This window comes from Colletes gigas, unplaced genomic scaffold, assembly GCF_013123115.1.
Source record: "Colletes gigas isolate AHSC1104 unplaced genomic scaffold, ASM1312311v1 Colletes_gigas_Sc00051, whole genome shotgun sequence".
NCBI lineage: Eukaryota > Metazoa > Arthropoda > Insecta > Hymenoptera > Colletidae > Colletes > Colletes gigas.
Genome location: NW_025106680.1, coordinates 298,624 through 315,658, shown reverse-complemented (window position 1 = coordinate 315,658; position 17,035 = coordinate 298,624). Strand labels below are relative to the sequence as shown.

Here is a 17,035-nt window from a genome sequence, read left to right as displayed (position 1 = left end):
CGCCGATCCAAACATTTTATGTTGGCCACCGTGTTCGACACGTTCTTTCTTCGTCGCGTTGTGGTAGAAACTCGAATATTTAATTCGATGGAATAAAATTTGTCCAACCTCGATCAGCCATGGCGAGCGATTTTGGCGCCACGAGCCACGCGATTCGCTCGCGCGTTACCGCCGAAACGTGATTCGCTCGCGCATGTGATACTTGCCCGCTCGAAATTATTATCGAATGCTCGGCCACGATGAAGGGAGAGGGAAGAGAGAAACCATCCCCTTTAAGAGATAGACCTTAAAGTCTCGCCGTAACTCGTTTCTTCCCCCGGATTTCCACGAGATATTTCATTATTCTAAATATATCGACGGCGCGTACGAGTCACGCATAAATGGAAATCGCCAATCGCGTGCGTATACTAACCCAATTACGTGCGCGCATTCCCGGTGGCCAGTATGCGCGCGGTTACCAGCATTTAGGAATCCTCCGGTTGTTATTAGAACGCCTATCGACATAAATGGGCGCCGGTATTAATGCGTGTGTTACGCGATTTAATTTTAGATAAGCTCCCAGATCGACGGATAACCGAGAGACCCTGTCTGTCGAATGAAACGAATCGCAACGATGCGTGTAAACTCATGCAAACGAGATACATAAATACATGTATTTGCTCGCCGCGGATAAAACTTTTGTTACAAAGTAAACAAAGATAGAAACCATAGGAAGAGAGAAAATCTGAATAAGCAGATGAAAGAACATGTTAAATTTATAGTAATTCCTCGCTTGAAGATAAAACTTTAGTACAGGGATTTACTGTTTCCGTTTCGCCGTTTGAACGCGTTGTGGTTGTCGATTTTCACAAGACCTTGAAAGTTGGTCTTGTCCAACTATTCTCTTTGCAAAGGGGAAGAACATCGCGAGAAGCATATATTATCGTTTCTTTTCAAGGAATTAATTTTATATAACGTTGGTTTTAGATTTGATTAATACATACCTTATATGCTTATTTTAATTGTTATGTACACATAAAAATAATCAGTACGTGGTTTAAATGTTGCGATACATTAACGTGGAAGTAATTACGTTAAACGTTTATTTGTTTCAAACGTAAACTAGGAGCTATAGATTTTTATAATGTTGCATAGTTTCTATTACGTAGCAAATTGACTTTTTATAGGTGGAAACGTTTTGAAATGTTATACGGTTTGTGTAAGAAATATATTAACCCCTATTGGCCGTAAACCTATTAGTTAACGAGATATTTAGCTTCGTTTCCCGACAATTCGCTTCGCGTAACACCAAGTTAGAAATTCAATATCATCAAGGATTTTAATAAAAGAACCGTGTTTATCTGGCAGGGTTTATCGACGTAAGTAACGTTACCTCACCACGGCTGTCTGTTACGCGCGTGCTTCATGTACGGAAGATAACGAAACTGTCTCGCAGAAATTTCGAATGACGTTGATGTTACGCGAGGCAATCAAGTTTTCAAATTTTAATATTACATTTTTATTTTGAATTCGACACTTTAGAACTTTTACTCAAAACATATAACGCTATATTAAAAAAAAAAATATATCAACGTTGACCTTCAAATCGTTAGAACACTTCTGCTTATAAAACAAAATATATGTACGTTAAATAATATCACCTCTTTGAAAGCACGATATTATTCTGTACGAAAATTGTTCGTATACCGCGTAATTTAAAAGCGACTCAAGGTGAGGAAGAAAGAGGTTAAACTCAACATACGTTAATCACTAAATAATGTATTTATGTTGATTTTATACGCCACAAGTGGGACAACAATAAATTTCGTTATTTTTTTGTAGCGTCCTACAAATTTCATGGAATCATAATGCAAATGTCATGTACCGGATCATTTTTTCTGTACGTGTCATACAATCTACATGATAAGCTAGATAGGTGATAGCAAACATGTTAAGTATGTGCTCGTAAATCATATTAGTATGATTTAGAAAACCTTGTTGTGGTATAATTTAAGAATCGTAATAACGTTTAAAAAAAAATATCAATTTCATTATTATACAGTAAAAACCGAATGGACCAAAGGCACTGGTTTATTTTTTTTCAGTACCTTAGTTTCTCTTTGTACAGTTTGAAATTTGTGTAGAGAAATAAAAAAGCCTCTCTCTCTATATATATATTTTTTTTTTTTAATAAAAATGGATACAGCGACTGCTGATCACGTGAATGGCAAAAACATGCTTCGTCGCGGTTAAAGAGTTCTTAATCTGACTAGGGGCCCGGGAATCGCGGATTAACAATCGCATGTCACAGCTGTTTCAGAATCGAATAGCAACATGGAGGCGACAGAGATGGAGAAGCCGCTGGTTAAAGACTTGAACGAACATATCGTGTGCCCTCTATGTAGGGGCTACCTCATAGACGCAACGACACTCGTGGAATGTCTGCATTCTTGTTAGTATTCTTTTCCATAAATCAAAACTCTTGCCCGTCATCGATCGGAAAGAGTATTCGCGTGTCCCAAATCGCATGTCATCCGTTCATTAGCATTAATTTGCAATGGAAAAACGCACGGGTATTCGAATGTCGCGATATATCGGTCGATGTCGATGCAAACTAATGCGCGTCAAAGTTGTCCGGACGCTCGAGACGTTTTGGACACTCGGTCGTTCCAGCAACAGTTCGAACAGCCTAATTTTCATTCGAATTCCCTCGAGCCACCCGAAACTTTGGAACACGCGACTCAATTTCAGCGCCAAATTACCGACGCGTAGTTTTTCGTCCTACTTCGAATGGCTGTATCTACTTCGGAGTAACGCATTGTAGACACTACGTGTAGCTTCTACCGATATTTAAACGTATCTTGAAGGACTCTCCCAGCAACTGTTAATATGCAATTAACGAAGGATTTACTAATAACACGATTGCAATATTTATGTAAAATACAATTAGAATATTGCGAAACCTTAAACAGCATACGTATAACAGCGGTGACTCTACGGTTTCAAATGCAAATATAACGAATTACTTGATGTGCAAGTAGTATATTCGTGTTTGGATTCGTGTAATTTTTAATACACGTGCTCGAAAGTTCTGATTAAACGCGTATGTACTGTTAATGTATCTACGTACAGTCGAAAGCAGAACTTCATTAGATTTTAAACCCCTTATTAAATGGGGAATTACTGCTATATATTATTGTATTAGGCAACCTCGAAAAACAATATATTTTTCCCAAATTATTTATCTACCTACAAATTATATAATTGAAAATTCGAATATTTTATTTTACATAAAATAACTAGAATAGATAACTTAAAACATGTACACTAACCCAGACACATGATATAATGCGAGATGCAGCATTAAATTATAGTAATTCGAAAAAGACAAAATTGGACTAGGTTCTATCTTCTATTTTCAGTATGAACACCTAAAAGTTCCATCTCGTTAAATAATTATAAATACACTGTTTTTCAAAGAACTGTTAATCAGCAATATGTAAAATCCATTAAGGTACGTTTAAATAATCTGAGGTTTAATAGTATTTATAAGAAAAAAGCTACACATCGAGTCGAATACTTTTCATTTTTATTGCACAATTCTCGAAAGAAATCACGTTCCTTGTAAAATAAATAACAAAGAGGTTAAATAAAAAGGGGACGGCGTGTTCAGTTTGCAGAGGTTGCATAGTAAGACGACTGAGCAGCGGTGCCCGAGCGTGTCCCGTATGCAACATCGCGACGTCTCCGCCTCTTCTGCCGGACGTAAAGCTACAACAACTGGTGTATTTGGTGGTACCGGGTCTCTTCCGGTCCGAGCTCGAACGAAGGCGTCACTTCCGGCTCGTGAACCCCCAATGTCCGCCTTTGGTGCCGCCGTTGGGGGCACTCGACTTGACCTTGGACGATTTCGTCAGCCTGAGCCTGTGCGAGCTCGAGGAGCCGGAAGAGGAGGCGCCTGGCCAGTCGCCGGGAAACGACGACGCTGACCAGACGACGAACGTGGAAACGATTCGAGTGAGAAACACGCGATACCTAAAATGTCCGGCCGGTGTAACGGTTCGACACCTCCTGAGACTGCTGATGCTGAAGAGGGGCTGGGAGGAAACGAATTCTCACGGGGCGAACGTCAACGCCATAGAGATGCTCTGCGAAAAGTACAACGAGGAATACGGTAGCATGGAAACGATAGTTCTGGACCAGTCTTGGACGCTGCTGGACCTTGCACGCATATTCGGCTGGAAAAGAGTGAGTTCTATCATTCGTCCCTTCGATTTTATTTACAATCTCCGATAGTCTTACGTAAAAACAGACAATTTGTTTTAATCCTCGATTCCATCGTTTAACACAAATTGAATACGAATTTTACGGGGGGCGTTTAATGAGTCAATAGTTATTCACTTCGAGCATTAATTAACCCTTAAACGAACTCTCAATCTCAACTGAATTCTTTTACTTAATGTTGAAACTTTCCTTTAAAGCATTCAAAAAATAATGAACTAATGAAGGATTACATAAATTTTCAAATAGTATAAAACCGTGAAATTGTATACGAGACTAAAACTTTGATTTTAAAAAATCGTAAAACTTGTCGTGGTACTTGCTTTCGTAACTTCGGTAAAATCTATGAAGCCTATTAAAATTCATTTTCTTTAACATTTCAACTTGAGAATTAATTGTTTTAATTCCACTGTTAGAAGTTCTGTGACCCATATATGGGTGACTTGGCAGTCAAAGTGTTAGACAAATATTAGTTTAAACTTGTGAAGGTACTTAAGGGTTAATTCCAGGACGTATAAATAGTCAAGAAATAATTTCTCACTCGAACGATGAAACAAAATTTGTGAAATAGGGGGTTGGTTACTCCAGATGGTTTGCTGCCGTAGTCGTACATTGGTATCGACGAAGGTGTTAGATGTTATAGGGGAAGCGATGATTTTCACGTTTCAGGAAGAGCCAATGAAGCTGTTTTACCGGATGGCGCGAAAGACGGACGTCGTCCCCGTCCCTCGAGTGAGTTCTTACAACGACGAGACGACCAAGGATGCCACGACTATGGAAAACATTCAAAGGCCGCCGACGCCGCCGCCGAGTCCCAAGCCTGTCCAGGAATGCGAAGTCGAGGCTTGTAGGATTTTAGAAAGTAGCACCGAGCCGCCTCGGTCTCTGGAGACGAATCTGGAACGCGACAAAGAGCCGAAAGCGAAGAAACCCCGTTGCGAGGTGACGCCCGTCATACGTACGCCCGATCTGGTGTCGATGCAGACCAACCACGCGCCAGAGGGCTCGAAGACCAAAGAGCTGGCCAGGCTGGAGCATCGGAAACGCAGGAAACGACGGAACAAACGCGTGATCGCCGAGATCACGACCACGCCGCGCGAGGATCTGTTGAAGTTGAAGGTGCGTCTGACGCCCTGTCCGCCGAGGATCACGTCGAGCACGGGCAGCGGCCAGGCGAAGGAGAAGCTGATACAGATGAGGGCCGTTAGAAGGGAGAAGATCAAAGGCACGGGGATAGGTCAGCAACGATCGTCGAGCTCGTTGGTTCGAGACGAGGGGGCAGGCGCGAAGGAAACCATCGGGGAAACCGAGGAAACGATAGAGGAGATCATAGACAGCATACCGGACGAGGTGGTCAGAATCGCACAAAACATAACTACTCCGGGAGAGGAGGCGTCCGCCGAGCAGAGAGGCGCCACGTCGACGTGCAGGTCTGCGCCGAAGTCGAAGGAAGAGACGGAATCGGAGGCCGTGAAGCCGTCGGAGGAAATCGTCGGTGAACGGCCGAAGAAAGACGAGGAGATCCTTCGACGATTGGGTTTGGTGGCGGTGAACGAGGCGAACGACAAGACGAAGCAACGCGCGCAGAACAACAGCGAGAAGGTCGAGCACTTGAATCGGGAGAAGCTCGAGAAGCAACTGCGCGAGAGCAAAGCGAATCGAGTGAGGAGCTTGCTGGCGGAGAAACAAATGCGCGACGCGCTCAAGAGCATAATGTCGAAAACAAAAGAGGAGCAACCCTCGTCCGTGCAGGTGAACGCCGTGCCGAAGAAGAAAGGCCCGCCGCCGCTGGCGCCCCTGCGAGTCGCGAAACCGTCGGGCTTCGCCGCGTCGAGCGCCATTTTGGAACCGAACAATTCCAAATACGAGACCCCGTTGGACCTGAGCAGCGGCGGGACCGTGCACAACAACGTACTCGATCTGTCGGCCAATCTGTCCATCGGTAACTTCTGCTCGTTGTCCTCCTCGTCATCGCCCTCGTCTTCTACGCCTTCCCCTTGCTCCTCCTCGTCCTCGTCAGGCTCCTCGTCCTCTTCCGTGCCCTCGCTGAACCCCAGGACGCCGCGTTCGACGATCGCGCCGGGTGGTTTGCTGCGCGGAAAAACGAAGAATCCGGACCAGCAACCACGGGGTCAGGAATCTAATCTGGTCACGCTCTCCGACGCGGCAGTGTCCTTACTGAGCGGATGCATCACCGACAAGAACTCGGTGGACCCTTTGGTGCTGGGCTCGGCCAATATCGCCAGCAAAGTGGCGCTCCGGATACCGCAACCGCACCAGAGAATCTCCGGTTTCGGGATGAAGATCAAGCCGAACCTCGGCGTCAGGCACATACCTAACCCGCAGGCGGTGGTCGCCTCGCAGTACAGGAATCAAAGGGCCAGTTACTTCAACACAGCCTCTCAGCAACCGCCGTAAGAGGGATCGTCGCGACCAACGAACGCTCCACTCTCCCGTTTCCTCCATTTTTCCATTACTTCCTATTCATTATTATACGTGTAAGAACGCTCCTATAGAAACGAGATTCCTATGTGACCAACCCAAAGGCTGTACGTTACCATATATTTTCTTCTCCCGCTTCCTACGACGCCGCGCCGCGTTCGAATAGGGACTTTCGAGCGACGAGTTTCGCGTGGGTGCGAAGACGCACGGGGCACACAGCGCCGTGGTAGCGAAAACTAGAACGACGAGTCGGTAAGTGAAAGCGAAGGAAATATCGCGATATTTAATACGGCGAGCGTAGATACCTGAAACGAATATTCGTTTTTCGATCGTTGGGATACTTTGTCGTTCCCGCGCGTCTTCGTTCCACGATGGGGAAAACGACGACGACGGGTGTTCGATCCGTCGCGTCGAACTACGTATGTTTGTAATACATGTGTGCGTGTCTATTAAACAGAAATCGTGTCCACGATTTCGAGAGTTCGGCGATTTTACGAACGGCTCTATATTTGCAAATGGCGCAACGCCCGACAAAGATAAATTAAAGCGTATATAATTGTACGGTTAGGGGTCGTAGAGATGGTGTAGCGGGTGAATGGTTAGGAACACGGTGGACGGATGACTGATGAAGCTTTTCTTGTCCCCCCTCCCCTCCCCCTCAACGTGTTGTATCTCCTTCTTAGAAACATAAAGGAATATGTACTTCATAGAGATGCCAAAGAACGTCAGAGAACGTGTGCAATGTATTAGTGCAATTTAATTATCGTCTATTACAATATATATAATATATTATAGCCGGTTTAACGCGGTGTAAGACTGTAAGGTTCAATTCGTGGTAAAAAGAAAAAAAAAAAGATGAAAAACAAAAGAGGTAGACACTAGTCGTGAGCGACGAAACGCGCGCGAATTGCATGAATGTGATTTCAGGCAGCCCCTTAGGAAATTATACAAAATATTGGCAGACGTGTTCGTAAAAGCCGTGGGGGGCGATCTTTTATAATTCGAAGTTGTTGGAAAGTTGCGCGAAAACTTTCTAACCCGGTCTCGGTAATCTGATATCGAGACGAGTATCGTTGAATTCAGGAGTCTGAGTTGTATGTACGGTCGCCACGTACACGACGAGGTTTTTTATTTTTTAAAAATATAAACTCATATCGCTGTTATTGATTTCCGAATAATATATTATCGTGAAGTGCTTTTGGAAACATTGAATAAAAGAAGTAACCGAGCGCGAGCTCGTTGTTCGTGATACGATATACAATTTTTAACGCTGTAATCTGGAGTATTTCGCGATCGTCGAATCGCTTCCGTTTACACGGGGACAGTAATAACGAGCAACTTGATTTAAAAGAGACCCGAAACGTGTATCAGGAGACTATATCTTACTCGAACGATCAGAATAATTCAATGTTTATATGACTGTACGAATCGAGCGTACGCGTCGTATGAAAGTCAAGGTGGGTATGAGAAGATTCAATTATAATCGAATATTCGATACGTACTTCGAGTCGATGGAGTTTTTAAACGTACGCTTGAAATGGAACTTGTCAACGAGAAACGAGAACGAATGGGAACTACTCAGAACGTTGGTATATTATATAATAATATTCGTGTAGGAAAGCAACGCATCAATTAATAGACGTATGTATAGCTTGTACGATTACGATGTCCAACTATTCTGTTCTATTCGTGCATACGCGAAACGTAAAACGTGCAAAGGAAGAAATGGTAGAACGTATCCGCTGTTCGTGACGTAACCAGATGTTCGAATTACTAACGAAATTTACGTCAATTAGTTTCGTGGCTGGCCGTCATCGACAGTGCTGAAGCAAAGAGCCACGCGATTTTGATTAAGCTGAAAATCAAAAAAATGCCTGTTCTACGGGAAACGAAGAGGCCGTGACGTAGCCACCGCTCGTTAGAATTTACGGCGAATTAAAAGGGACCCAGATTTTTACACGTTATTTTTCTACGGCCTTTTTTAAACGAAATCGCGACACGGAGGAACCACGTTACGTTCTGTCGTCACGATCGATCATAATTTATCCATTGATCCGACCTGTTATCAAATACCCACGTTGAACAAATACCAAACCGATCTTCGAGCTCGATGATAATGTAGCCACAAACGACTGTGAACATTACTCGACCGTTTTAATATCCGACCTGTTCTATGAACAGACAGATGCCACGTAATTGTACCGTAAGTTCTACGCAAAATATTAATCTACTGTTCGAAGGAACGTTCGTGTACTTCGTTGTTAACGAGAGAAAACAATAAGAAGCAACGGCACTTAAATAAATCGTTTTACAAAATAGCGATGGAAAAAGACTTCAACGCGCAAGGTGTGTCGGTACACGCGCGAATAACGAGGGATCAAGAATTCTTTCTATCGAAAAGGTATTTTCCTGTTTCTTGATTGTTGACGTCGTGAAATTTTCATCAGGCTTCCACTTCGAAGAAAATTTTTTTATCTCGGTAACGCGACCTCGAATTTGAATAACACGAAAGTAGTTTTTTAAACCGTTGTACTCGAAAAAAAAAAGAAAAGTGGACTCATCGAATGCGTAGAATGCCAAAATGCACGTGATCATGTTATAAGCGCAGTCGTTGAAATCGCGTCTTTGATCGATCAAGAGTTATGCGAGTATTCGAGATTTTAAAGAGTTATTGAGATTTTACCAGAAAAATTTCTGTTGTTTTCGATCGATCATCGCGAGAGCCCGATCACCCGACGTAGTTACGTTTATTTTTGTTTGGAAATTTTAAGATTGTAATGCATAATCGTAAAATCGATTGTACCGTCGAAAACGTTGTCGTAATTAAACTATTCCGACATTAAATCGCAACTACTTATTATAGTTACTACCGATATTATTGTCGCCATAAATACTATATATGTAATTCAGTACAGTATTTCCACAATAAGCAAGCTGTGAATGTAATCGAAATAAGAATATCAATAATCGTTAAGAATACAATTATTAATGTATCCGAAACCTTCTTTATTCCCATATGTTACGTTTAGTTGTTCGAACTAATTATAAAACGGTCCTAACATTGCCACTTCACTCGTTAAATCAAAATCAACGCAAGAGAAATCGAAATTTATCGTAGTCTAAATCACAGCATAATCCAGACTATAAATGCGTATTATATTACCGTATATCTAGTATAATAATATTGATCGTTCGAGTATTTAATTGCAAAGAAATTATTGCAAGGTTCTGTTTTGTTCGGGGATTACCCAACTGCGTTCTGTCGACGAATACTAATCGACAATATTTGTTATTGCTAATTAGCTATAGCGTATTCACTCCAATATTTTGTTAAAAAATTGTTTTTGAAAATCGTGTTGCATCGTTGCTCGTCAATAAATCGTAATGTATGATAACCACAAACCTGTATTCGTTTCATTTCACCCACAAACCCCAAACTAATAGCGTCATTTCTTAATTTCGTATTTTTGAATAAAAAAACTGATAATCAATCGCATAATTTAAACGTTGCGAGAACGCTAAAATCCAAACTCTTCAAGTTCTTTACGATGCGTGTGCATTAATCCAATTTCTACTTCGTTTCCTCGCCATTTTTACGTTCCGGAGTCGCACGGTGCAACCCTTTACGTAAGCTCCAAAGTATCAGAGATTTTATTGACAGAATAAATGTCAGCAAATGACAACTTTGACGCGTTTATGTATCGTAACTTATCACGTGTTCTTCGTCCAGCTTTCACGAGAATCTGACTATCGCGTATATTTTTTAAATACTTCCATTTCTACGATTTCTAAAAGTTTAAAAATTTCTTACGACACGGAGAATGCAATAAAAAATGATATTGATCGAGTTAGAATTTTTAGATACTATTGAAACCGAAATCCCGACACTAGAGGGTACCGCTTGCGCCACGAACAGCGCGGATAACACCAACGCCATTTTGATTGCCCACGTGTAATGTAAATATACAATTTTCGAGCTTATTATACAGTTTATTCGTAATAGAAAATTAATTCCGAACAGTCGTTTAATATTCGCGTAACAAATTCGTAAAAATTTTTCATTCTGTTAACGTGGCGTTCAAATGATTCAAGAATACGTGACATACACACGATACATACAAAATATTTGGAACATCTCTCGTTAAACATAAATAAAACAACATTGATTAAGATAAAGAAATTTGAGTTGTATTTTCCTAATAGATAAATTAGCAATATCGAACTAAGGAGCACTACTTCATTCCTTTAAGAATCAATCTTCTGTTAATGCTCAGCTCGCTAATAATAGGTATTTTTCGAGATTTACTGGTTTCTCCAATTCCAATGAAATTAAACGCCTACTTTTCGCGGTGTACAAATATTTTATTACGTTCAATAGTGTATCCGTTTACTTCAAATGTTCCATAAACGTTCTACGAAATATTACTTTTCTCGACGAACGTTTTCGAAAAAGTTAATGGTTCGTTGACGAATGGTTTCTTGCGAGAAAGCCGGAGGACACGCGCTCGTCGGAAGGGGGCAACGCGGAGGGAGCTCGAAACGAGCGATCGAGCCAGGTACAGGGCCCCCGCGGATGACCTTCGTTACCTTCGGCCCGGGCAGGAGGCAGGGAACGAAGGTAAAAAAGGCGAGGAGGGTACGGAGGATGCCTACCTTCGACAACCTACATTAGATACGGGAGACGTGGAGTCAGCCTGCGGCCGCGGGCCACGGAAACTCGACCGCTGATTGGCTACAACCTCCCCCAGGGAAGTGCGTGGTGAGCGTCGGAAGTGAAGAGGGGTGAGCTTGCCTAGAGCGAGGCGCTTGCACACGAGGCGAAAAGGTTCGCTCTACCGACGGGCCAGGCATCGGGCTAACGACTTTATCGCGACGCATCGTGTGCAACCGTCTCCCTTGGTAACCACTTCCCTTTAGCTTTCTCTCTGTCCCTCCGATCCATCGTCCCCTCTCGCTCGGTCTCCGCGAGTCCAGCAATTTCGGTCTCCCTCTTTTCTTCTCGCGCCCTGTTGCCCCGGTCGGTACGCACTAATGCCGCCACCCCTTCAATCCCTCCACAACCTCCCGTCCCGTGGTGGCCTGCCCTTATAGCCCTCCATCCCACCGAGCTATCCTTTCACTGGCTTCTGTTTACGCCACGCGCGTGTATACGCGGCTCCCAGCCAGCGTGACAGGGATAGAAATAGCCGCGGGGAGGACGGACGAAGACACGAAGACGGGAAAGAGAGAAACGCTGAAGGGGGGTGATAGATAAGGCGAGCAAAAAGGGAGAGCGAGAGCGACGGAGACGACGAAACCGAACGAACCTGGCGAGACGAGGATACGAGTCAGAGGGGTGGACGAGGAGATAAAAAAAAGAGAAGGAGGGGCGGGGAGGGGGGATGTTGGCAGAGAAAGATAGTTGGCATCGGGAGAGGAGAGACACGCGTGTCTAATACGAACGAACGTGAACGCATACATCGGAACGGGCGCAAGTGCATGTCGCGTCATCGGCTACGAGGGATACGCACGCACACGCTCGCGCGCACCCTCCTGCTGCCGAATGTAGTAGAGAATGAATAATGTACCCACGTACAGCCGATGTCAGGAGGGGTTCCAGAGAATGCAAGCATCGGCCCGTCCCCTTCGTAGACTTTGTAGGCCGTTTATCGAAACGGCGCGGCCGTCTGCGACAGGATTGCACGTAGGCGATCGTAGAATGCCACCGATGACGATCCAGCCGCGAAGATGATCGTGCGTTAATATCAGCGACGATCGAAGAGTACGTATTGACCTTTGGTCGGAGCGTGTCTCTTCGCGGCTGGGATCGTCTAACGAGTGATCGTACGATGCCGGTTCCCGTTAACCGATGGAAATGAAATCACCTCGATTCGTCCAGTGGATCCTTGCGCGGTACGTTTTACGAGGGAGCGGCCACGATTTCGACACGTCGCGTTCGATCGAACAGCGGGAGCCGGGCAAAGAGAGACGATCGGCTTCGCGGGGCTCCACGAAACACGTGGAAGGTTTCCCAAATGCGTGTATCGACCGATAACGCGGCGCAGACTCACTGGTGATCTCCTGCACACGAATACCAACGCACACGTATTCTCGGTCCTAATGCTCCGATCGGGGGCCGCCCACGTATCGCCTACAGGTTCTATACACGAAGAAGGGAACGATTCGCGGAACGGTGGACAAAGAACGGGCCGAGGAAGCGGAGAAAGGACCAAGGTAAGAGATAGCCGAGGTGCCCGTCTAGCGGCGTCTCATTCGCTCGTGATTCGAACCGCGTTCCACAGCTAAACGACCGACCATCCGTCCAGGCCCTCCTGGTGGGGATAGCCCTCCAAGGGATCCTTTCCAGAGAAAGCCTCGGGAGGAAGCCCGGCGGTCGCTGTTCCCGAACGATGCCTATACCAGGGGGGAGATCTGCACCGCTTACGGGGTTGGCGGGGAAAGGGACGCACGCACCACGCACCATGCGAATATTTTTGTCGGCATCCTCCAACTGTTCGGGGAGAGGTAGAAGGGGGAACAGAGTTCTTAAAGTACACCCAGGGAGTGTCAGGATTGGAAGGTCGATCGCCGTGGTGGGAGTGTGCTGTTTGTTGGCTCATAGCTGACTGGTGTAATTAAAAACGCCCGTAATTAATGCTACCGCTACAGATACACCGAAACGATCGGGGCACCCGGCTGCTCGAGAAATACCGGGGTGAACTGAAATTACTCGATGCACCGCGGACCAAGGGTTCCAAACTCTATCGTTTGAATCTTTAGAATTTTTCTTTCACCCACCCTCTCCATGAAAATATTCCTACAACCCAATATATTCATAATTGAATATATGTAACAGAATATATGTATATATGTAATATATATAATAGAATAAATATATATATATAGCGCTGTTCTATTATAAATATTATACATATATATTTGAACGACACGTAAAAATTGTCTTAGTATCTTATGAGTTTCTTAGATCCTCAGATCTAACGTCACAGCAGAAATTTTCACGTGACCAATCGGGGATCGTTGCCGCCTTTTTGGTGGCCCGTTTCCGGGATTCGATACTGTATCTGAGTTTGTAGTAGATTCAATAGCGCGGATGTACCATTCAGTTGGATTTTTCCATCCGTGGATAGAGTCTCATCGGTGACACGTAATCGCGGTATGCATGAATGCGAACGCGTTATTGTACACGGGAGAGATTAATTATGCGCATTGTCGCGACGCGTTCGATGCGTAACAAAGACGCTGCTCGTTTCGTTTGAACACATTGCATTTGCAGCTGCATTGTCCCGAGGAACCAATCGGCTCCGGCGTTTGGTACTCGTGGAAGTTCGGTGTGCGATCGTCAGCCATTTTGGTCCCCGCCGTTTCGTTCGTCTAAATTGCGGAAACGTGCAAGGTGTACCGCGCAGGGCCAAGTTCCGTCTTGCATTCCCTGTCAAGATTCGACAGTGTTCTTGGCAGGCTTGTTTGACAGTCGTGAAACATTAACGATCGCGATTGGTACCTGTTTTCGAGCACAGGTAATCAAACGCTTTTAAGAGTGTCGCGGACATTGCACTCGTAGGATCGTACTCTTTTTGAGCGCTGTTTCACGCCTGACCAGCGTCAATTCCGCGAGATTTCTAATAATAGACTTGAGAATCGTCAAGACTACGTGTCCCCGGTGAGACGAAAGCGTCGGTGGATTGAAAGATTATTCGACAGCGCAAGCGCGCCGTACGCGCAAATAGCGAGCGGGTGCACGTTACGGAGATCTGTACGCTGTACTTGCACACGAAGACTCGCATACGGATACTTGAATACGCGAATGCGAATGCAATTCATGTACCGCCGCGTTTACACGCCCCTGTAATAATTTATGCTCTCTCGATTGCTTGTCTACCATACCTACGAGCCGACTTATATTACACGTTGCGAAAAAACGACTCGTCGATGGCAAACAATCACAAACTGCTAAACCGAACGACCAAGGAACAAACACTCTACCTTGCATTTTGTAATCTTTCCGAATAAGAAGTTCCATTCATCGTTTAGCAGTCATCGAGTACAAAGCGATACGAGTGATAGTTCCGATTGGCAAATCGAGGGAGCTTTTGAATTCAGGGCGACCGTGTTAAAAGCTACTCGTAGACGATAAGCACGGCTAGAACGGATGCCCGATTAAACGTTACGTAATACTACTGCATTCTCGGTTAGATACAGAGTCTAGCGTATCTACGCTGTTTTCGGGAGGAACCAAAATGGCGGAGTCTAGGGTACACGAAACCTCGTCCCGGTTGGACAGAAACCCGAGTTACAGCTGTGTACAGAACAATGGGCATTATCAAACGGTGACCAGTACCGTTAAGTGTTCCTGTGGCAAACTTTTTTCCGACTCGAGCCAAACCGAGACTATACAGCCCGAGAATTACTCGGTATGGGTTTCGTTAAGCTGTAAAATGATTCAACTAGATATAGTATAGATTTTCCGAGTCATCGTCGTTAGCTCGGATCTATTCAGGGTTCCATGCGGGTTTACGACGTCCTTAATTGCCTCTTCCGGATCTTTTCAACCGAATCGAACGGCGCCCGCGGTCAGTCGATGACTAAATCAAGAACAATGATCTGATACTTATATAATTAGCGCGCCAGGGAACTAGGGGTTCCTTGATACAAAAGTAGGTATTTTGGGTGGTTGAACAATTTCGATACGATCGCCACGCCCATTAAATGCGCGTTCACTGGACTGCAACTCGGGGTGGTGAACATGTCGGGCACTAACCTATTATATACGGTGCAATAACCTACATGCAATTTTATTAGATGTAAATTATGCAAACAATGAAATTTTGGTTGCCGAATTCAGGGTACCACGGGGCGCAAACACTGTGTAGTTTATTTTTATATTATTCCAACAGTAATATATGTCTTTTCTACAATTTCTTAGGAGACATGTCGCAGTTCCATAACAGAGGAAAATCTTACCACAAATCTATATCTGTATTAAAATAAAACTAATTAACATGTTTACAACATTTTTGTTTACATATTACAAACAAAGGTTATAATGCACATTCACACGCATAGCTGCTTCGAGAGTACTATATCCCATGTAATAATGGGACAATGTGGGCAATATACATTTAATAGTAATTATCATTATTCATTTACTATCCATCTATTTATTCATTTATTGACTTATGTTTTATTATGACTTTCAAAACACATACAAAGTGAATCATTACGTTCAACACAATCGTCATGGCACGAAACACTTTAATCCTCGTATTTAAGTTAATTGTCACTTATGCTACTATAGTAGTACTACCCACTGAATAATTTACACACCACAGAAAGTATCATATCCGGAACACGAACATTACGTACACTATAAAAGTATGTTAACATGAGAAAAAACACTCAGATTATATACCTACACTGTACACAACATGTCACATAGATATTGCGACGAATTCTACATGTTATATTAGACACATGCACACAGGACTGTGTCAAGGCAGGGGCAAGAGGGGCACGGGCCTCTGAGCGCCATGTTATAAGCACGTGTACACAGATGTTCTTAACAGTCAACAAAATTAAATTAACTATTTCAACCCTTCACCTATTATTTGTAAAATAATATTTTATTTTTCAATAATTGATTATATGAATCTATTTCTTGTTACATTTTTATCAATAAACAATGTTTAAAAAAACAATTCACGTCGTATAATTTAACCGACATTTTGAAACATTAAAATTTTAATCACGATGGATTGACTTTGTCATTATTAATTTTAAATTGTAAATTTTAATGAAAGAAATAAGAAATTTTTAAAACACTAGTAGTTAATGTTTTAGAACGTAAACATCCCTATGTTTTGAATTCAGTTTGATAAAAAAAAGCGCTCATTGCAATCGTACATCCCTGGTAAAACTACAGTTTCCTGGTCTACTTGATATTTTATATTTTTATTATAACTTTTTAACGAAACATTTATGAAGCTATCTATAAAATATTTTTTCTTATTTCTACCTATAGAAAACGCTGACTCGATTTGACCTGGAAACCCCTTGGGCACCCTGTACGTAGGTAAAAAGCGAAGGGTTGCTAGTCAATGCTTTCTCCTTGCTAGGAAGGAAGACCCTTGAAAGTGTTTACGATTCACCATAAAGTTATAAATGGAAAGTAGTGTTTTTTGGCAATTCGCTGTTTTTTAACGGTATGCACGACGAGTAAATTAAAGATCAACGAAAAAGTCATTAAAAAGTAGTCGCGATCGTATTACGAAATCTCTATCGGGCCTCAACGCTGGCTCCTCCATTTTACTTTCGTTTGTTTTCTTATTAGCAGCGT

At 43.4% G+C, this 17,035-nt stretch overlaps 2 protein-coding genes across 2 annotated transcripts in view; one reads left to right on the top strand and one right to left on the bottom strand.

Moving 5' to 3' along the window:
* The window catches only part of LOC122403403 (ras-related protein M-Ras-like), a 49,443-nt gene that overhangs the window by 20,664 nt on the left and 11,744 nt on the right, over positions 1–17,035 (bottom strand). The window lies entirely within an intron of this gene.
* Positions 2,215–10,093, top strand: LOC122403402 (polycomb group protein Psc-like). Its single transcript, XM_043406905.1, has 4 exons — positions 2,215–2,221; positions 2,291–2,431; positions 3,653–4,227; positions 4,930–10,093. Exons 1-4 carry the CDS (start codon positions 2,215–2,217, stop codon positions 6,676–6,678), a joined length of 2,472 nt encoding a protein of 823 aa, XP_043262840.1. The 3' UTR covers positions 6,679–10,093.

Coding starts and splice junctions, on each gene's coding strand:
- LOC122403402 (XM_043406905.1), top strand. Junction 2,432..3,652: donor CGTGGAATGTCTGCATTCTT/GTTAGTATTCTT, acceptor CGGCGTGTTCAG/TTTGCAGAGGTTGCATAGTA. Junction 4,228..4,929: donor GCATATTCGGCTGGAAAAGA/GTGAGTTCTATC, acceptor TTCACGTTTCAG/GAAGAGCCAATGAAGCTGTT.